Source organism: Vigna unguiculata, chromosome 6, assembly GCF_004118075.2.
Source record: "Vigna unguiculata cultivar IT97K-499-35 chromosome 6, ASM411807v1, whole genome shotgun sequence".
NCBI classification, from domain to species: domain Eukaryota; kingdom Viridiplantae; phylum Streptophyta; class Magnoliopsida; order Fabales; family Fabaceae; genus Vigna; species Vigna unguiculata.
In genome coordinates this window covers 29,443,939-29,466,265 of record NC_040284.1, presented here as the reverse complement: position 1 = coordinate 29,466,265, position 22,327 = coordinate 29,443,939, and the positions used below count along the sequence as shown (strand labels likewise).

General features: G+C 32.8%; 3 protein-coding genes and 2 non-coding genes across 9 annotated transcripts; 2 read left to right on the top strand and 3 right to left on the bottom strand.

The window, feature by feature from the left end:
- Positions 1-38: 38 nt before the first annotated feature.
- Positions 39-110, top strand: TRNAP-UGG. The gene has a single exon. It is a non-coding gene; the product is annotated as a tRNA-Pro (tRNA).
- Positions 111-2,343: 2,233 nt separating this feature from the next.
- Positions 2,344-2,415, bottom strand: TRNAP-AGG. The gene has a single exon. It is a non-coding gene; the product is annotated as a tRNA-Pro (tRNA).
- Positions 2,416-3,663: 1,248 nt separating this feature from the next.
- Positions 3,664-9,593, top strand: LOC114188676. Its single transcript, XM_028077264.1, has 8 exons — positions 3,664-3,900; positions 4,009-4,344; positions 5,033-7,368; positions 7,452-7,721; positions 8,319-8,399; positions 8,702-8,813; positions 8,890-8,956; positions 9,354-9,593. The coding sequence occupies exons 1-8, from the start codon at positions 3,813-3,815 to the stop codon at positions 9,448-9,450; spliced, it is 3,387 nt and encodes a 1,128-aa protein (XP_027933065.1). The 5' UTR covers positions 3,664-3,812; the 3' UTR covers positions 9,451-9,593.
- Positions 9,594-10,085: 492 nt separating this feature from the next.
- LOC114189043 lies at positions 10,086-13,510 on the bottom strand. The gene is made up of 7 exons (XM_028077740.1): positions 12,949-13,510; positions 12,406-12,555; positions 12,147-12,269; positions 12,018-12,059; positions 11,590-11,706; positions 10,923-11,389; positions 10,086-10,824 (listed from the first exon to the last, which is right to left on the bottom strand). The coding sequence occupies exons 1-7, from the start codon at positions 13,451-13,453 to the stop codon at positions 10,195-10,197; spliced, it is 2,034 nt and encodes a 677-aa protein (XP_027933541.1). The 5' UTR covers positions 13,454-13,510; the 3' UTR covers positions 10,086-10,194.
- A 963-nt stretch (positions 13,511-14,473) lies between these two features.
- LOC114188987 (probable E3 ubiquitin ligase SUD1) lies at positions 14,474-18,587 on the bottom strand. 5 transcript variants are annotated; one of them, XM_028077680.1, is made up of 8 exons: positions 18,411-18,587; positions 18,238-18,296; positions 16,816-17,214; positions 16,331-16,451; positions 15,615-15,930; positions 15,424-15,496; positions 14,920-15,174; positions 14,474-14,771 (listed from the first exon to the last, which is right to left on the bottom strand). In XM_028077680.1, the coding sequence occupies exons 2-8, from the start codon at positions 18,289-18,291 to the stop codon at positions 14,637-14,639; spliced, it is 1,353 nt and encodes a 450-aa protein (XP_027933481.1). In that variant the 5' UTR covers positions 18,292-18,296; positions 18,411-18,587; the 3' UTR covers positions 14,474-14,636. The 5 variants fall into 5 exon arrangements, with proteins under 5 accessions (XP_027933481.1, XP_027933482.1, XP_027933483.1 ...); XM_028077681.1 differs by having other exon boundaries at positions 18,422-18,555; XM_028077682.1 differs by having other exon boundaries at positions 14,920-14,999; positions 15,084-15,174; positions 18,238-18,550.
- Between the last annotated feature and the right edge of the window lie 3,740 nt (positions 18,588-22,327).

The following is a 22,327-nucleotide window of genomic DNA, read 5'->3' as shown; positions in this document are numbered from 1 at the left end:
TATCATCATATATATAAAAATTCGTGATTAAGAGACGAGGGCATTTGGTCTAGTGGTATGATTCTCGCTTTGGGTGCGAGAGGTCCCGAGTTCGATTCTCGGAATGCCCCAAGTTTTGTTTTAGTTCTTTTTTATACATTTCATGTTTCCATTCTTATTTCTGTTTTCTTAACTATTTTATTTTTTATTAATTTTAAAATTGCAACATTTCAAATTTAAATATTATTATTTTGAAAAAGAAAAAAATTAGGAGAAATTAATTATCTATCTACTTCAATTATCTGCATTAAATACTTACTACACCACAATTCAATTTGTAGGTTATTTCTCTCTTTCTCTTTTATTCAAATATGATTTATATTGCTTCCTAACACTCAAACATAGAATAATAATAATAATAATAATAATAATAATAATAATAATAATAATAATAATAATAATAATAATAAATAATAATAATAATAATAAATATTATATATATATATATATATATCTAAAAAATAATACTAAATTTCAACTAATTAAAATAAGATAGTACTGTACAAAAAATAAGTACTTCAAACCAAAAAAGACTGACATTGTGTTTGGATGAAGCATTTCAACAATACTTAAAAATTAAATGATTTGCATTTGAATTGTTTGCAATTAAATTCCATTCATTTTTTAAATAATTTGTTTGGATAAGGAAATTAAAATACCTTACATTTCAATTTCTTGTTTGAAAAAAACAACTGAATTTATTGTGAGATAAAATTTAATTTTAACAATATTTATTTTAGGCTTAATTATGTTTTGAGTTCATGATAAATTTGGAAACTCGACGATCAAGAAGGGCCCGACGACACGGACGGGTCTGACGACCCGGACAGGTCCGACGACCTAGACAGGCTCGACGACCTAGACAGGCCAACGACCTGGACGGGTCCGATGACTCAAACGAGCCTTCCAAACCGTCGGGCCCGTCTGGGTCGTCGGGCTCGTCCGGATAGTTTGACCCGTCTGAGTCGTCAAACTCATCTGTGTCGTTGGGACCATCCATGTCGTCGGGTTCGTCTAGATCGTCGGGCTTGACGGTTTGGAAGGGTTCGTCCGGGTTGTCGGGCTCGTCTAGGTCGTCGAACTCGTCCAGGTTGTCGGGCCCCTCCGGGTCGTCGGACCCGAAGGTTTGGAAGGGCCTGTTTGGGTCGTCGGGCAGTCCGTGTCGTAGGGCCCGTTTGGGTCGTCAGGCTCATCCGGGTTGTCAGGCCCATCTGGATCGTCGGGTCCGTTCGGGTTATCGGACCCGTCTGGATTGTCGGGCCCGTTAGATCATTGGTCTTGTCCAGATAGTTTGCCCCGTCCAAGTCGTCGGGCCATTCTGGGTCGTCGGACCCGTTCTGGTCATAAGGCTCGTCCGGGTCATCGGGCCCGTTTGGGTCAACGGACGAGCCCGTCTGGATCATCAAGCCCATTTAGGTCATCGGGCCCGTTTGGGTTGTTGAGCCCGTCTGGGTCGTCGGACCCATCTGGATCGTCAAGCCCATTCGGGTCATTAGACCCGTTTGGATCGTCGGACCCGTCTGGATCGTTGAGCCTATTTGGGTCGTCGGACCCGTTTGAATAGTCGGCTCCGTTTGTGTCATCGGGCCTACCAAAGAGTCTAGAATGTGAGGTTGAGTGAGAAGAATTTCAAATTTCACCTATTTTGAGGGTATTTGAATTTCTACTAATTTATCTTATTGAAATCTTTCAAAAAAATGCTTGCATTTGAAATGCTTTTTAATTTTTGTATCCAAACAAAACATTTCATTACAAAGCAATCTAAATTCTTAAAGAAATAAATTACTTCATTAAAATAATTAGTTAAACTTATTTGTTGAAATCGAAAACGAACGTTAATAAAAATTCACGTAATCTTATAGTATTTTAGTATAAAATTGGTTCTACCTTATAGATGAAAATACTATCATAATAATTTTAGTTTTATTTTGTTTAAACGATTAGAATTAAATATTTAATCACTTTAATTATAATTTTGTTTAGTTGAATTTAATGTATTGTTGCATCTTAAAATGCTTGCAATTAAGTTTGAAAAGAACAAATATATGCTGAAACAATGGTTAATTCTATTGTCTTAATTAATATTCTGATTATACTATTGGGGTTAATAGTGATCTACAAACTGATTTTCAATATTTTGAAGTAAAGTATTGAATTATAAAAAAGTATGAACAGTGAGATAATTAAAATAAAAATGTAATATTAACATATTAAAAACAAACATATAAACTTTTATTTCACAATAAAATAGATATACGAAGGAAATATAGTTCAAAAACAAAAGTAAAAACCTTATAGAAATAAGGGGCATTCCGAGAATTGAACTCGGGACCTCTCGCACCCTAAGCGAGAATCATACCACTAGACCAAATGCCCGTCACAATTTTTATCATTTTATTACCGAATGTTAATTATACGGATCTTAACATTATAGAAATATTAAATGACCTTCTTTTAACTTGATCGATCTTAAGAATTGAATGATAATATATATATATATATATATATATATATATATATATATATATATATATATATATTATCAATAAAAGATAAATTATTTATATTTGTAACAGTATTAATTATGTTAATATCTGTGAACTGAAATATTATTCTTCAGTGACATTCTCTTTTTCTTTTATTTTTATTTTTTGTACCTTTATTTCATTCTTAGCCCTTTTTTTATCTCAAATTTTCACCTCAATCTTTCACTTTTTTTCAAAATAAAATTATACTCACCACGGTAAAATTAAAGAATTAAGAAATTTTTTAACTAAACAGTTTTTTCTTTGATTAAATTTATTTTTGGTATTTTTTTCATAAATAATAATATGTTTTTATTTTGGGTGATGAATTTATCTACTGTATGTACGAATGTGGTGGGTGATAAATTTATTTTTTTCCAAATAAATAAGAAATAATAAATTTATATTAAAAAAATTATAACAAAAAGTAAAAAATTGATTGTTTTTTAAAAGTAAGACTTTTGATAAAATTAAAAAGAATGTATACATATAATTAAACTTGAAAAATTTCATAAAAAGTTAAAAATTAAAATCAATGAAAATGTTGAATTAAAAAACATTCAAATGTTACATAATTAATTATATAATTTAAAAATATTTAAATTCATAAGAAACTTAAAACTTTATTTATATATATATATATTATGGATATAATATAAAAAAAACCTTATAGTCTTTTTAAGTGTCAATTTGATCTTGATTTTTTAAAAACTGATATAATGTGATCATTTTTGTTAAATTTATTAAAAGGGATGAGTGATTTTTAATCAAAATTGAAGTTGTTAATATGATGATTTATTTTATTAATATAATTAACATAATTATAATATCAATTTTCATAAAAATTTATTGATTCATTTAAAAAATTTTAATTTGAAAGATCAAATTACATTAATTTAAAAAAATAGAACTAAATTAAAATTTAACAAAATTTGAAAACCAATTTAATATTAAAAAAAGAAAAAGGGAGTAAAAGACTAATTTAACCCAAAAACTAAAATCAAATAAATAATTTTTTTTAACAAAGTGATAAAGAATGACGGTTTGCCACCAAACTTGTTTATTCACTGGAACGAATAACCGGCACACAGTACTAAACCCTAAAATGTGAAAAAAATTACCAATTACACTGTTCATCAAGCGGCGAGTAACCCAAAAACCCGCGACATTTTCCCTCCAAAAAGTTTCTGACTCTTTAATCTTTTCTATTCTCTGTCGGTGTCCTAATCTGGAGTAGGCGTTTTCAGGATGAGTCCAAACCATTCTACCGGCAAGGATGATCACGGAATCCACGCAGATTTTGATTACGTCGACACTCAACCATTCGATGCTGATGGTCAGTACCTCTTTTATTCAATTCAATTTCTTTTATATCTATCATGTGACTGAAACCCCTAATTTTGCATCAAATATAACATTTTTGTTTGTTTTGATGAAATCTCAGGCGTGGAGGACGATGATTGCGGTGACAACGAGTGGCAGTACTTCGAAGATACTGTGCCTTTCGACGACGACGGCGTTTTGGATACCGAGGCGGTGGTACTTGCCGGGGAAACTCAGGTATTTGAGGACGATGACGACATTTTGGTAAACGAAGCGATGAACCTTGCCACTGAAACTCAGGCGTTGGGTGATGGTGAGACGCAATTGCTGGAGGAAGAGTGTGAATCGGATAAAACGCAAGTTTTGGAGAATGTGGATGATGATGAGCATTCTGTTGACAGTGACAATGGTGAAGTGGATAGCAGAAAGGGTAAATCGTGGCAGCGAAACAGTTCTGGTGAGTGAGTCAATTCGGATTTTCCTTCTCATTTTTTTTCCTTGGGTGCGTTGGGTGGGAACTGCTGGTAATTTGGTTGGTACCTGACACTGTTTCAGCTGTCATGGCTTTGTTTCGTGTCTGTGAATTTAGAGACTTGATCAGTGGATTGATGAAGCGATCTAAAAAGTGGCGATTTTGAAGTGGTGATTTTTGATAATGTCGATCTTGTTAGTGGCTTATTCATTCTTAGGTGTTTAATAACGTATCTTAGCAATTTTAGTGGTATTTAAAATTAAAATAATTTTGTGGAAACTTTATTTGTCTGTACCCATTTCTTGCACTAGTAGGCATGCATACTGAAGAAGAGAGAAATTGGCTTACACATCATGGCTTTGCATTATCTATGACTTTCATCCCAATATTATGTTTTGATTAGGTCACCTTTGGGGTGAAATGCGTACTAATTTGCTTGAGTGTGGTGACGAGTTTTCCATTTTTTTATCTTTTTCATTTATTTTTTCGAGAAGTGGTATCCCGGCTTCTTTGTTTTTCTACGTATTTTGTATCTGACTTGACTTCTTAGCTTTATGTGTAGGACTAAATACATTGGCAGGTTGATTATTTTGTAAATTTTTTTTTCTTAAATGTAACATGTGATTGGTTTCGTTTCATTTAGTTCTCCTAATAAAGTTTATATTTTTCTCAGGTTCAATGCCACCTCGGTTTACTTTTCTTCGTGCAGAATCTTTGCGGCAAGCTGCTCTTGCCATTCACAAGGTAGATTCGAAAGAAAATCAGGATGTGACCAATTCTGTCAAGGCTAGTCAGAAATATCAGGAATCACTGGTTGTAAAGGATAAAGGGGACTCCTTTCTTAGTTGTTCAAAGAAAGTTGGGGGAGTTGATCAGGAAAATGATAGTGGGAAATATAGTGTGGAAGTTGGGGGATTTAAGAGTCAGGCTGCTAAGTCGACAGTGAGAAAACTTTTCAATGATGATGTACCTATTGAAGCAAATGGAACTTCTCTTAATGAAGGAAACGACTTAGACAAGCTGCCTATTTACCATGGTGATTTGGAAGGGTTAAGCTACGTTAACTCTCAAGAACCTGGAGTATTGTCACAGGTCAATGCTCTTGACTTTGTAGATAGGTTTCTCAAAGATAATATCACAGAGTTTGATCAAGAAACTAACTGTTTTAAGAGTATGGAGCAAAAATCAAAATCCGTTCCCAGTACAAAAAGGCAACATAGTTTGGCCAGGACTGTAAATGATAGAGGCAAAGCTGGAAGAACTGGGATTTATGAATGGGATGATAGCCGTGAGGATGAGGGTGGGGGAGATATATATCTAAGGAGAAAGAACGATTTTTTTAAGGGCGAAACACATAGGCCAAGGTCGTTGCCAGGATTCCAGAAGAAGAGAGTATGCAGACTAAATATAAATGATGATAAGAAAGACGAGAGTATTCCTAATAAAAGAAAGACTGCAGTTCATTCTGATTCAAAACTTGGGATGAATATTCTGAAAGCAAGGGACAATGTTATACCAGAAGCAACAAAAAAGTTAAACCGGAATCTGGCTAAAGAATTGGATAAACAATTTAACACTGATTGCTCTAGAGGAGATATGGAGCCTGATGCAAATGCAGGAGAACAAGAGATGTTGGATGTAGGACCAGATACTCAAATGGCTGCTGAGGTTATGGAAACATTGTGCAATGCAAAGGATATTGTTGATAATGATACTGCTCATGTTACTAGTAGTGGTTTAACTTGTAAACTCAATAACTCTTCTATCGGAAAAGTGGGGCTGGTTTCGTCAAAGGAACATTTGGGAGAATATGACAGGAAAAGGAAAGTTGGTGTTAAATCAATGTTGCAAGCTTCAGGTATATCAAAGAGAAACACTAAAGAAGTCAGGCAACACACAGAGGACAGTGTGATGACTAGATCAAAGAGGAGTAAGTTAAATGCACAAGGCAACCAAACCTCCAGTGGTAATGAAAATGGTAGAGTATCCTTGTCTCCGAAAAATGTACGAAGAAAGTCAGCTCGATCTTTGAAAAGAGGCCAACTTGATGAGTTGAATAATCCTGATGGCAATAATGAAGAAAGTAAAGGGAGTTCTGTCATTAAAAGGCAATTGCAGGATGGTGTGTGGCATATTTCACCAATTGCCTACAGAACTAGACGACGGTTATCAGTAAATGTATCAATAAACCTTGATATATCACCCAAGAGTTTGAGAGATGGGAATATAGGTATTGATTCCCATGAGAAAAGTAGTGGAATTGGCCTACCGGCATCCAAAGCATTGGATTCTAAATCTATTACAGGATCTTCTGGTCACTTTGAAGTAGGTGATAATTCCAAATTGAGTCAATTTGGGAATTCAGCTCTGAAGGTAAGTGTTGTTAGTGTCAGTGATGGTGTTGAATTAGATATTGTAGATTGTCCTAAAAGAAGGAGATCACTCAGAATTAGGAAGTTGTCTATGCATGATAAAGGATCCGAGATATTAGATTGTTCTTCCAAACCATCTGCAAAACCTATAGATACTGGGAAATCTACTTCTGGTAAGAGAAAAATGAGAACAGATTCTGATGTCAAATCACATGTAAATAGCAAGGACCAGTCATCTTCGAATGATGGTTCAGTAATATCTTCTGTTGATCGAAAACAAGGGAAAATATCAGAGCTAAATTTAGATAAAACAGACCCAAGGGATAATGTTAGTAATTCTGAAGCCACCAGTTCAGATGAATCGCCAAGAGATAGGAGCAAGTTATCTGACTTGGCATTTTCAACTCCGTCAAAGTATAAGAGGCCTGTGAATGGTGCATCGCCTGTTTGTATGGGTGACGAATATTACAAACAATCATGCAATAAAAGTCTTATCAGGGAACTTCAGAGCTTGAGTGCCATCAGACCTGAATTACTTACTCCGTCTAAAGATTCAAGGAAGAGGAGGGACATGACTGATGTTCGAGTTCTTTACAGCCGCCACTTGGACGAAGATATTATTAAGCATCAGAAGAAGGTATCATTTGATTTTTTTTTTTTGAACTTCTATTAGTAAGTGCAAATGTGCGGTTTTCAGACATATTCTGGTGCTCATTGCAGATTTTAGCACGGCTTGGAGTTTCTGTAGTATCCTCCATTGCAGATGCTACCCACTTCATAGCTGATGAATTTGTGCGAACTAGAAACATGTTGGAAGCTATTGCTTTTGGTAAACTGGTGGTAACACACTTGTGGATCGAGAGCTGCGGACAAGCTAACTGTTTTATTGATGAGAGAAATCACATACTGAGGGATGCGAAAAAGGAAAAGGAGTTAGGTTTCAGCTTGCCAGTTTCACTAGCACGAGCAGTTCAGCATCCTCTTTTAAGGGTAATATATGACATGCATGATGAAATGAGTTTGGAGTATTTTTTAATTCTTGGATTATGGATTTAGAAGAGATCATGCAAATTTTTAGCATTTTCTAATTCTGACCATCTATTCAAAGATTCACTGGATTATTGAACACATCTCTTGGTCTCACTTATAAATTGTTTTAGTTTATTATGTGATAATGTATTTGTGTGTATGGATAGCCTACCCAGTGAGATAAGGCTCACTTGCCATTGTTGTTTATAAACCAGTCTTGGATTTATAATCCTCTTATCTACCACTTTTATCGTGCCTCCCCTGATTTTAATTGTAACTGTTGTTCCTATAATTTTCAACTTGGTGCTATTAAGTCCCCTTTAGTTTATGTTAGTTTTCAACTTAGTTCATGTCATAAAATTCAGTGCTATAACTTAGTTGGCTCATTATGAAACCACATCAGCAAAACATGGCTTACGGGGATAAAATCCTACACCAAAACTAAGTGAACCAGATTTTAACTTTTAGGAGGTATAAAAGTTTAATTAAACCTCTTTTGTATGCAAACATGCATTATCCTCATGTTACTCTTGGTAAAGTGATCATAATTTTCTGTAGGGTCGAAGAGTATTGATCACCCCAAATACTAAACCTAGTAAAGAGATTATCTCAAATTTAGCAAGAGCAGTTCAAGGACAGGTATACATCTTTCTTCATGTATATTCATTACTTGCACTCATGTATGGTTGAAGAAAATTATATCTTTAAAATTGGGATAGTTCCTTCTTTCCATGATTTTTTGTGAACAAATCATAGAATAATAATCAAAGTTAATAATTGTTCTATATTATTATCTGTATAATCGAAGTAATTGTTCTCCTCCTTTTCTCAGAAAACAGACACCTGTGTAAACATAGAACAAATCTTTCTTTTGGCTCAAGCTTTTGACATTACACTTGATCTATCTCAGTTATTATTTTTGCTTGTAACGATTTTCCAAGGTTGTGGAGAAAGTAGGAAAGTCGGTTTTGAAGGGCCACACAGTTCCAGATGATTTACTGATCTTATCCTGTGAAGAAGATTATGCCTTTTCGGTGCCTTTTCTTGAGAAGGGTTAGAAACTGTTTCATTTGGCTTTGGAAACTTTCTCCACATTGAAAATTTAGAATTCCATGTTTTTCACCTGCAGGGGCAATGGTGTACAGTTCAGAACTGTTGCTGAATGGTATAGTTACACAGAAGCTAGAGTATCAAAGGTCAGATTTTTTGTTCTTTTGCTCGTGTTACCAATGAATTTGAATCGATAAAGTCGAGTTTATTTCCTTATGTAAGTCTGCTGTCCAGACTTTGACACAACTTGTGTTACGGCCTGTTTTCTCCTTATTATAAACTTTCTTTTTTCTCTTTTAATAAGGAATTGAATCTCTTTTGGGAAGAAAACTTTCATTAGATACATATGTTGTTCCCTCAGGTAGTGGGGTTGGCGGGTTTGCCATTATCATGCTAGCCAATTTCTTAGCAGAATTTTCTGCTCCCAATTTTTTGATATCTAATTTAATGCCTACAAAATTGCATCTTCTCAATGATGGGTTCGTGATTTTGTGTGCCAGTATCTATGGTAGTTGAGTCCTGATGTGCACATTTTGGTTGCAGGCATCGACTTTTTGCAGACAATGTGAAGAAAACTCGTTCCACCGTATGGTTGAAAAGAGACAACAGAACATTTACACCTGTGACTAAATGTGATTAGAGTGGTTCCACTTCTATTTTTCCTCTTAAATAATTTGTAGTTTAGGTCATATGTAGATATTTTCCAACACATGTCCTACCCCCTCCCCGTTTAATATATTTATTGTGTAGAAATCTAAGAAAGGTATTTTTCTCGTCGTTTTAGTTGACCATTCCTTTTGGGACAATTGAGTGATGCAGATCGAGGTTGTAAATCTTAGTGCTAGTGTCTGTGAGATAAACTAACGTAGTATGTTGCTCTGGCGGTATCTCATGTACTTCATCTGCCGTCGTGTTCTCATGCTTGCACGGTAGTGTGCTACAAACGGGATAGAAATGTGATGAAATAGTATTTGATTGAAAAATATAAAAATGTGTTGTAAAAAAGATTATAAATAATATATAACCCAATGATGGGGAAATAATAAAAACAACGCACTCCATTCACTAACAACTGAAGCCCACAGCAGTTGTACCATAACCATTACACCAAGCATGAGATTGCTGTACCAAAAAAAAAAGACTTCCTTTAAAGAGTTTGACAAGTCACGTAAAAGTTAATAGATATGTATAAATAGTAAATGGACTAATTAGTGTGAAATGATTTTTTCAAAGTAAACACTTCACAACAAAAGTGCTTGTGATAATTGCCTACAAACAACCAATTAAAAGAAAGATTCTTCGAACAAGGAAATGAATGAGTGTCCAAAAGTGGTAGTTTAACAGACAACAATGTTGCACATGAAATTGTAGTAAGTAACTTGGGCTAATAATGATGATGCATTCCGTGCGAGTGCACTTTATAGCTGCGTTGGGGGACCTTCCTTATCATAGCCAAGGACAAATCAAGGTAAAGAGGGAGTTGCACAAGTGCAAAAAATGACACAGGTAAACACGTAGCAGCATATATGGGATAAACTGCAAATTTCAGCTCATTCTCAACTATAAAGAAATGCCCTGCACAGAATGAGACCAAGACAGATGCTATAGATGTGAAGAGTGTGGTCAATCCCAGAAGAAGCTTTCTAGGTAAGTCCAAAGCAAAATCCTTTTCTTGGAACCGAGACGTGAGTATCGAAAGAAATAAAACAAGGGCTGTGACAGAGGAACATAGTGCAACTAGTGATGTCATAGCGAAGATGTTGAAAGCAGGTCTTCCTTCAAATAATGGATAACCAGTGCGTTGATCAGGACCACCTGGTATAGCTGTCGAGGTTGCGAATGCAACTGTTGCAACCAGTGCTGCTACCAGTGTGTATGACTCTGAGGTTTTGGTCAGCCATTTCCCACCTTCTTTCGCAAGTCCTTCGTGTGTTTTAATGAAAAGTTGCTTTGCCGTTTCTCCATTCTCATTGTAACGTTCAAAGAAATTTGGTGGCATGGAGTCCTTAACAAGCTGAAAACCACCACAATCATTGTGATCGATGCCAAAAGAAAAGAAAGATAGGAACTAAAATCACCATTTTAAAACAAGTAGATAGGAAGAATATTAACCTTGTACCACTTGTATTCCCACTGCATCTGCATTGCAGCACCAGGGACACGCCAAGGCCTATGACTCCTATAGGTGGCAGCAAGATGCAATGCACTGTTACCATACTTGTCTACTTGACGAAATGCAGTTTCCCTAATCAAACTTCTCTTATTCAACAGGCTGTACACATGAGGTCGCCTGTTCTCTATGGCCAAAAGAACAACATTCTTGTTCTCAGAATCCACCTCATGGATAGCCACTGGTTCTGTGTCAAGGATCTTTTCAACCATTTCCCTCACTCCCATCTTTGCTGCAATTAGAATAGGTGCCGCCATTCTTCTACTTTTCACACTCCCATGAACACTCATACTTGTATAATCATGCTTGTACAAAGAAGAAGAAGCACGCTCGATTAGTTCATTCATCACTTGCATTGCCTGAATGTGTTTCACCTTCTTTCGTTGGATTTTACCAATCCAATTTGATCCTGCACGCGTTATCAAAGTCATGTTGTGCAAAGAAAATGTGAAAATGCATTCACCTTTCTGTACTTCAATCTGTCGAGTGCTTCTTTATTTCAAGTAATTTTACATCTAACAACGATTTGTTGTATGCAAAAAATCTCTTCATTTTAAGAAAGTGATGCAATTTTATTTTGACTAACTATGGGTAGAGAAAGAGATTTACCGACACCGAAAATGATTAGCAAGAACTTCATCATATGAGTTAGGAATCGGATCACTGCTGCCCAATTGGGAGGGAACGCGTAACGTTTCTTTTCTGATTTCTTTTCTTGCTCTTCCTCTGCGTCAGAAAATATTGTAGACATTAGTACTTTCAACAGCACCTAGTGTTTATATAACATGCATGCTACAAAACATGTTTGCATGGATCAATCGAGACAGAATAAATTAAGAACAGAAGAAGATTTGAAATTTAAATTGAAGAAAAAGAGAAAGTGTAGAATTTTTATCGCTTGAAAGATAAATTTTCTTTCAACCAAATGAACATCTATTGTTATTCTTTTTTCTTTCTGTTTTCTTACTCAAATCATGGTAAATGACTTGGTATTTACACACAACAGGGGAAATAACCAGATTTTTGCGGGACATTACTCTGTTCGTCATTGCTTGCAGCTTGGTCATCTTTTCCTATTGCTGTAACAGTGTAAAAGATATAATAAGTAATATGATATAATAAGAGTTAAAAAAAGGGTGTTCATAGAGTCTATGATAAGGACGCACCAGTACTCTTCAACAACGAAAAGAAGGTGGCACATGTTTCATAGTTCATTGGGTAGTGGTGAGTTTTATGTTCTCCATTGTAACGTACATAATCTGTTTCCTCAATCTCATCAACAATCGAACCTGACCAAAAGAAATCACCCACTATCAGTAGTGACAGACAACACTTTAGTTAATGTGAAAATTTTAGACTATTTGATTATATAAATGTAGAAAAGTTCAAAACATTTGTTGTAAGAAAGTTATATTATATTCTTACAATTGTAAATTATACTCTGAAGTAACTCCATCCGCGTGCTACTTTTGAAACAATTAGGCTTCCCAGCCAGAACCTGCAGAGGTGATAACCCGTCCCGGTTTACAGAATTCACAAGCTTTGGATACAACTTAATTATTTGAAGCGCCAAACCTATCAAATTCATTTTTTTATAGAAAAAATTTAACTGGAGTAAGATATTTACATCAGAATGAGCTTTACCTATTAACACTATCAAATTTTCAATTAAGGTACCATTTTTTTATGCTTCATCATATATGTTTTGTATCAGTTTAGTCTTTTCTACTCTTGAGATGATGATACATTGTATAAGAGTTTGATGTTTGTCAGATCAACCAAAATTAGTTCAGTTAATTGCAATGGTAAAAATACATATTTGATGTAAAGCTTGCATTAAAATGAAACTGTTGAACTCAAACAATCGAAGCAAATAAAGTTAATAATCCAAAAGAAACTGATAAAAGTGCGTGTATGAATGAAACTTGTAAACTCAAAGAATCAAACTAAAAATTGAGACAAACTAACCAAAGTGTTCACTGGAGATGGTACAATGAAGAATGGTGTTGCCATTGTTTTTCCTAACCAAGGAGTCATCCTCCTCCTCATCATCATCATGGTTTTCTTTTAGGTGATGCAGACAAAAGAAGGCCTCTCTTTCGCCATGAACAGCAGCCAAGAAGAGAGGAGTTTCACCTTCGTTGTTACGAGCAGAAATGAGTTTTGAATCTCTCTTAGCCATGTTATGGCACATGTCCACGTTCCCAACCTCTGCTGCCAGGTGCAAAGTGGTGTTTCCCTTCGAGTTTTGCATGTGCAATACGTTGAGACACACCTCTTCATTGATGCCATCCAACACCTTCCTCACAAATTTTGTTTGGCCTAAATACACTGCAAGATGCAACACTGTGTCTTCTGCTTTTGTGATCTTAGCCTCCAATGCACCAGGGTTTTTGTTGTAGGCCTCTAAAGTTTCCCTCCATTGCCCCTTCATGGCATAGTTAAACAAACTTTCAACATCAATCTCATCCATGTCAATGCCAACTTCAAAACTCTCTATGTCTCCTTCAATATTGTATCAGTATAACAATAAATTATGTACATTGCAAGTAAGCTCTGTAAGAGTGATAAAGCACGTATATTATAATGTAATGGTTAAAGTGAAAATACACAGGTCGTCCAAATAAAATGCATACTATTTTCCTAAGTATCCAAAACTATTTGGAAGTAACTATTCTTGTGTTTTAGCCAAATATGATCTTTTCTTTAAATGTACGATAAGCATTTTCTTGCCGATGGAGGAGACTTGGATTCCAATTTATATATATATATATATATATATATATATATATATTTGTAAATTTGGTTTTTGCCATTTTTGACGAGTATATTTATCGAGATGCATTGCTATAGTTTTTCTATCATGAAAAAAAGTAGATCAATACGATCTACAAGCATTTATTCTTTGCTCTCATATGTAAATTGATGCCTTGCGGCTTTCACCATTGTACTTTTACTAACTTTACGAGTTCATGCGGAAATGTCTATTTATGTGCTAACCATACAAAAAACCTTGACAACGTTTTATTTTTTTTTCTCTTTTCACTCTTGCTTTGTAAGAGGTTTATTACGACATTTCCAAAAATATTCTTTTAATACAACATTTTTATTAAAAAATAATTTAATACATATAGAAAAACGTTTACTGTGATTCACACAGTTTCTTGAACCAAATTACACTCCTTAGTACTTGTAATACAGATATAAATAACATCTGCTGTGATTTTTGTTTCGTCTTACACATCTCTTGCTATAATAGTGTCACTTTCTTTTTTTTTTTTTACTAATTTAAATTTTTTAAATAGAAATGAGAAGAAAAGTTATAAACGGATGAAAAATGTAGCCAGGCAAGATGTTTGTTATTAGTTCTTTAAATAAACAGAAAGCTTCCTGCATGGAAAACTTTTTGTTGCTTCTTAACTTTGTTACAAAAAAAGTATTCGGTGAAATAAATTTATAACTTCATAAAAACTTGTAAAAGATTATGTTTCTCTGGATTATACATTTTCATGATATTTATTTGGAAAAAAATATACTACATGGTCGTGGTATTGATTGACAAACAAAAGGTTCATAATAAACATTGTGACAGACAATCTGGTCAGTAAATACAGAGAAAAAAAAAATCCATGAAGGTGTTTCTGTCGTGATGAGATTCATACTGGGTTATCATCATGAGAGACTTGAAGCCTCCAAGTGACAAACTGGATATATGCGTAGTTGATGGCCATAGCAATTCCAAAACCCAAAACTGATGAAAGAAGTATGGCATATATGGCCATCAAATGCAGCTGCAACAGAGTCAAAATGCTTTAGCATATCAAAGTAATCAACTAAGGATATGGTATGTAAAGTTTTTTCAATTACAAGGAATCATCACTGTAACTTCTTTTTAATTTGTCGATGCAAGAAGAAAGAAATTTCTACATTCGTACTCACCATTGTATAAAACAGATGCACAGTTAAAGCCACAAGGGCAAACTCGAGAGCAGCATATGTCCATATGTACTCCTTAATTGCTGCACACAACACAAATACATATATGAAATTAAAATTCGAACAATATATCATTTCGTCACGAAAAAACCAAAAAGAAAGGTTACCCAGGATGACTGCAAAAATAGAAGCTAGGAGGCCCAAGGTAAAGGCAAATGGTGCTGCAATAATTATAGCTTGAGTCTTCAATTCAGGAAGCTACAACATAGAGAAAGAAAAATGTAAACCAATTATTCTTGAACACCGAAATGTCAGAAAAAGAAAGAAAAATTAGAAACACAACCGAACTATAAACATTTTTATACTAATACAATGGTAATTATGCATGAGTAGCTACTGTTCATTTTTCTGTTCCACCAACAGTCTTTAGTGAAATATATACTAGAAACTTGTTGTGTTCTTCAATGATGGATGTTAGAAGTCATTTGTCAAAGGAAATAGGCATACCAGTAGCTGTTCAAGGAAGAAAAAGTAGCATATTGTGCTGATCAGGACAAGCACCACAAAGTCTTGCCATGCACTGCAAATAAGTTTAAGAATTTTAGCCGAAAAGGAATGACATGGTTACCCAAAAATAAAGTGTATGGAAAAGAATAGAAAATAATGGATTTGCTTGAAGACAGTGGTTTTCAAATCACCTTATTGACTCTGGATGCAGACTCTGCTGGCCTTGCATCTGTCTGTTTTGTCGTTGAACAGAGCTTGTCACACGAAGCAAAGTTACAGGTAAATTCTGAACCTCTTGCCTACATACATCACATTTCTTGTCGCTTTTGTTGCTAAACCATTTAATTAAACATTCTTCATGCACCAATCTCAGGTCACCTTTGCAACTGCATTCCATTTTAAAGGTATTCCTTTCATCACACACATCAAAACATATCCTGCACACTGCTTCCTCTTCAGGAATTTCTTCATCGGCAGTAACTTCTACTGGCACCGGAGTTATTTGATCTGATTGGCCAGGTATAAAGAGTTCCCATATAAGTTTCAAATGTAATATATGCTAGAAAACATGTAAAGTAATTCCAGTGTTAATTACACTTTCATGGTTCAGAAAATAACAGAAATATTTCCGCATTTCTACATAAGGTGTCAAACCCTTAACTTGAATTATTTGTTTATGGTAAAAGTCAATTAACTCAAACCTTAACATTAAGAATCCACTTAAGAGACTTTTAAACTATTCCATCAAACAAATGAACATCATCATGTGGGGAAATAACACACTAGGTGGGATTATAATAAATTTCAACCTTCGGAAAATGATTAGATATCTTCAAGCTTAAGAATTGAAAAACAGAACAAAGCAGGACAATGAAACTGTAATAGTAGAGTTCGTGGCATAACATACCATCATTTGAATCTTGTTGCTCTTGTTCAGTACGGGTAGAAAAAGAGACAGATCTTACAATAACAACATTTCGTCCAGGTACAGAAAGGGACCTTGAAACCTTAGAACGATCAACATCTTTCTGCATACAAAATTACAAAACAGGCATTTTCTTCATTTTAATTTTTTTTTTACACAAAAAGGAAACCCTTGATTTTATGCAATCATGCATCTAAAATATGCTATAGAAGGCACTAAACATGAGTTTGAATTTCATGCTTTCTAAAATACATCATTGAAAATCTCACATCTGATCAGTTTCATCTTTCCCTTTTTGGTGGAGGCAAATGTTCAGTTTCTTTGATAGCATGTTCGAAACAATATCCTGATTCCCGAGGGTAATATGACCTTTATATGTGATTCTCTTTTTCTATGGCCACAGGTACAGTTAGCACAAATTTTGATCTTGAAAATCCATAAATAAAGCAAAGTAGAAGATAACTTACATGTGGCTTAATTTGTTCATTATATGTCCTTGCTGAAATGGGTGTAGCAACTGAAGGAGACAGATTTGATGCTGGTGTAACAGGAAGAGAAGTGCATCTTTTCCATGCAATTTCAGATATGGAGGCCATATTAGAACTGTCTGAAGCTGTCTTGGGGTCTGAACTAAGTAGGCTGCTTCTTTCCCCATCCCCTACATTTCCTTTTCTTTTGAAGCTCAAGGCCCGCAAGAAGCCTCTTGATGATGATATCCCTTTGGTGAAACTTTGAGAATGGTCCAGAACCCTCCCACCACTAGTGCTCCCAAACCCTATAGGTCTAGGAGGAACTTGAAGTGAAATATCAGGGCGCCTACCATTGGGTCCACTATCTGAAACCTCTTTGTTTCGCAGTGGGACACCCTGCATGTAACAAGGACACTTTAACAAAACCTTGTGTTGTGCCATGATTCCAGCAGTTTGGCATAATTTCACAAAGAACAGCGGATAATATAGCAAAAGTAATTTCAACAAGCATCATGAATGCAATAGTTAAAATGCAAGCATGTAAAAGATTGAATATGCCAAAACACGACAACTAATGCAAGCACATCAAAAGGTTGCACTCAAATCTAGTTCCATGATGAATAACAAATTATCCTTAACAAGTTGATCATTATTAGATGTCCTCTTTCAACACGGAGATTCAAGAATTGAATCAAGTGCATAAATCAATGCAAATGGCAAAGAGTCTATACATTTCTCCACAGAAACTGGTAAATAAAAAACACAGCAAGATGTCAAAAAAGTTAAGAAGAAAAAGGCCATATCTAGAACCCTTTTGCAAACGACATTATCGTCAGAGCACACAACTGATGCATCAACTTCAAGGACCTACCAAAAAAACCTGCAAACTCAAAATCAAAATTTTCGCACCACCGGTTAGAGCACATGCATGTTCTCCCTCATCTTCTCCTATACCCTCTTATAATTGAAACAACACAACCAACAAGTACAGCACATACACACATGTTGACATGCTCTCATCAGATAAAGGTAGGCACTTAAACATAGATTCATGTCCAACTCAACCTCAGCCCACAACAAGGAGAAAAAATGAAGATGCATATCCTGACCAACAACATTCTAAATATTGAAACTCACACACGATTAAGGAAATCAATTAAAAACGTGGGCTTTTCAGAAACAGTCCTCCTGAGTAGACACGGCAGAATAAGCTAAAATTAGAAACCCTTAAATTGGATCCAAAAAAAAGAAATGACTGGGAAAATAACAGGAAGGTAATCCAGTGCCCATATGAAGAATCAAAATAAAAAGGGGTTATAAAGAAGAGTTGTAAAATCAAATGGAAAAGCCAAAGGAGAAAAAATAAAGTGAAAAGAAAAGAACTTGGCATGTTAAAGATGGAAAAAATGGTAAGAGAACCTGATGGGAAATCTCGGGAGCTTCATCAGTGAGTGATGGTTGAGGAGCTTGCATTATGGCTAGTCGCAAAGATCAAAAAGCGCAAAATGAGGGAAAAAACCAAAGAGAAAAGCATAAGAAGAAAAAAATAAAAAGGAAAGAGAAAGAGATAAGTGAAGGGAATAGAATCCAACAAAGATTGTACTACAAAAGAATCAAGCAACTATTGAAGACCCCAGTTCCTCCCCTGGAATTATTTTACATTATTTGTGGAATACTGGTGTTATCACAGCACGGAATCTTTTTCATTCTTGAACATCTGCGTCACTTTTTCTCCCTAAATTCTTAATAACCGAGTATTTTTACTGTCTATTTTAACAAATTAAAAACATTTGGTGTCTTTTTCTTATATAGTAACTTTGGAGGACATGACTGATTACTTCTAGTAGGATTTTCATTCCTTTCCCAATAATGTTCATGATGCTTGATCTAATTATTTTTAAAATTATATCTAATCTTTTTGATAAATATTACACTCATAATTTTAGTATGAGAACTTTGTTTTTGGACAAGACTACTACAAAATAATAAAAATATTTGTTTGAGTATCTATGAAAGTTAGAACTTAATTTGTGAGTTTAAAATTATTAATTAAGCTGTAAGAAAGATGAAGCTTCAATGGGAGAGAGTAGAAAACACTCAATTAACAAAGGAGAGTAGTTTCGTGAGTCCGGTTCGTTGTCCGGTCTGATAAATCCGGTCCAATGTCCGGTCCTGGAAGGAAGATGATAATTAAAAAAAGCCATTCAAGTGATGTTGACTAAAATGGACTTATATGTTCTTTATAAGTTGAGATTAAATTATACCATCAACGTTATTTAGTTATATATTTGTCACTTTGGTGATAATATAGACAACTAATCACAACATAAAAAGGTTGTTACATCTTAATAGTAAACAATAATCCAGAACATTTTAACAATTGTTTTGACATTGATTGATGTTTCTCGTACGCAATTCTATGTTGCTTCCAAGTTCCTTCCAATTTGTTATCTGTCTTCCCAAAGTCTCCTAAGTCCCGAGATTTCATTTTCTTAGTCTAAAAAAATGGTTTCAGTTTACTTGAGAGAAGAAAACTAAATCCGTTGACCATGACCGAATACAAAAGTGTATGATTAACGTGTTTGAGGTATTTATTTTCTTGTTTAACTATCAATAACAATTTTTAAAAAATATAACCATCATGAATAATTTATATTTAAACTGAACAATTTGATTAACCGATGAATAAAAGCATTCTTTTACATGCAAAATCAATTGAAGAAGATGGTAACTGTTATTGGACACATGCGAAAGATTATCAATGTTTGTTTATTTATTTATTTCTATTCGAAAAAAGTTATATATATATATATATATTTATATATATATTTATTGTGTGTATAAATATATTAGACTCATAAAATAATATATTTTAGACGCTGTCATGGACAGAAAAAGAATAGCACAAATATAAAAAATTTGATGAAAAATAAAAAATAAAAAGTTTACAGTTTATGAATATAGTCTATGTTGTGTGGCCCCTTTAGGTATTTTTTCGAATGGTTTCAGATTGACACTTCACCAACTGTCTCAATCCTCTTGGCTTCTCCACCTCATAAATTCAATTGTGTTTTATTTGTGATGATATAAGAAATTAAACTTTTCATACAATTTAACATAAATAGTAAATTTACTAAAAGTATATTGATATATATATTTTTTAATATAATAAAATATTATAAATTTATTAAATAAATATAATTTTATTAATTTTGCTTGGATTAGAGTAATTGGATACGTATTTTTTTAATAGTTAATTATTATATATATTTATTAAAGCAAAAATTAATATTAATATATAATTTTAGATTTTCAAAAAATACTTTATTATTTTATTTTTCTGTTTGTAAATTTAGGATTGTTTTAGTGAATTATTTATTTGTCTACAGTTGACCTTCTACCTTAATTTTTTTTTTTTAATTTTTTCCTGTTATATATGTCTATGTTCATTTTTTTAAAAGGTTTTTCCATCAATGATTTTTTTTTTTCACAATTTGCATGTTGTATATGGCTTTGTTTTCATATTCGATAATATGTTTATGTGTGTTAAAAAAAATATTGATAATAAATTTTTATTTAATTGAAGAAAAAAATGACAAAAGTAGAATAAAGATAATTTTATTTAAATATTTATTTTATATTTTAATTTGTTCTCACCCAGTTTCCTACCTTCTGTTAAACAAATGATAAATGTATGAAATGAATGAAAGAGAGCTTTGAAATGTTCATTATTTAATAAACGAAAAAATATGTATGAAAGAAAGAATACAGTAATGACAGTAATCATGCACTTAACATATCAATAGTGTTTATATTTACATGACTGTTTTTATTCTCGTAAGAGAGCCCTAAATGCACTAGTTAAAAAATTATTAATGCACATTAGGTTTAATATTTTTATAATGAAAATTAGAATAATTAGGTTTATTAATTAAAATAATATAAATATATATTTTATATTTTATAAATATAAAATTGTCATTTAAAATTTTTAAATAATTTTGACACAAACTGATACAAAATAATTACTTTAAAATTTTGAAGGTGTCTAATAAAAATTTAGTTAATTAAATTTTTATAATTATAATTAATAATTTTAGATATTAAAATATAATTTTTTTAATATAGGGAACCTTGTTAAATTAACGTATATGTTGCAAAAGATTATAAATTAAAGAGAAGAAATTCAACAAAGTCTCAAATTAATATTTTAATTTTTTTTTGTAAACTTTTATGATGTTTAACATTATTTTCTTATTAATTTTATATTAATTTAATTTTTTAATTTTTAATTACATTTTAATTTTTAACAATGTTAAAATATAGTTATTTTATTATTTAATTAGTTTTTTTTAAATAAAATAAACTATATTAATTTTTATTAAATTAAATTTTATTTATTATCACAATTAATTATAACTTTTTATAAAATTCAATACATATTAATTATCTTTAATTAATGTCTATCAATTAATCAAATCCTACTCATAATTTGGTTTTTCTTCCTAATGTAGTTGAAAAGAAAGAGCATGTAGAAGAGTGACGAATGAAAGGTATGTGATAATCTGTTTCCAACATAAATCTATGAAAGTTAGAACAGTAACATGTGGACAGTTCCCAAATTTCCAACCTCAAAATATGTAGGACACAATACCAAATATAAATCATAGGAGACATTAATGAATTAACATAAACATAAACATAAAAGGAAAACCAAGGAACAACAATTCGGGAGATGTCACTTCCTATGTTGCCCAATTTTCATTAGCTTTTAATTCACTTTCGCGTCCATATTTTCTTCATAAGATAAAACATACTGAATTTTCTTAATTTTGTAAGTACTTGTGAGAAAGTTAAATGAAAAATATTTTGATCTTATGATGGGTTAACTTTTTAAAAGACTAAAAGCTTAAATTGTGATAAATGAGGATTCATTTTCATACTTGGTAACCTTTTTACGGTTTAACAAATTTACTCTTTCATAACTTTATATATACATATTAGAATTTTATGTATTTTAAATATATATATATATATATATATATATATATATATATATATATATATATATATATATATATATATATATATTACATTAAGGGTCGATTAGGCTTGGTGAGAGTAGCTTAAAAGAAGAAATTTGAACAGATTTAACCCATTTTAGTTTTGCACTGTGATCAAACAAACAGAGACGAAACTGAGGTATTTTCTTTTGACACCCCAAACTTTGTTATGTGCATTGAAAAACTAAATCTTTTTATTATCTTTGTCACCTTCTAACTTGTGTCATCCCTTGTTTTAACTCTGGTTTTGTGGATGCATAAATTTAAGGTATAAGATAATTTGAAGGTGAAATTAAATTTTAAGTCCTATAAATTTAAGTATTTTTAATATAATTTTATTAAGTACTTAAAATTTTTAATTTATATATTTAACTTTTTTAATAATTAGATGACATAATCTTTTCTATAACTTCTTTTTTATCTTCATGTTAAGAAATATAAATTTT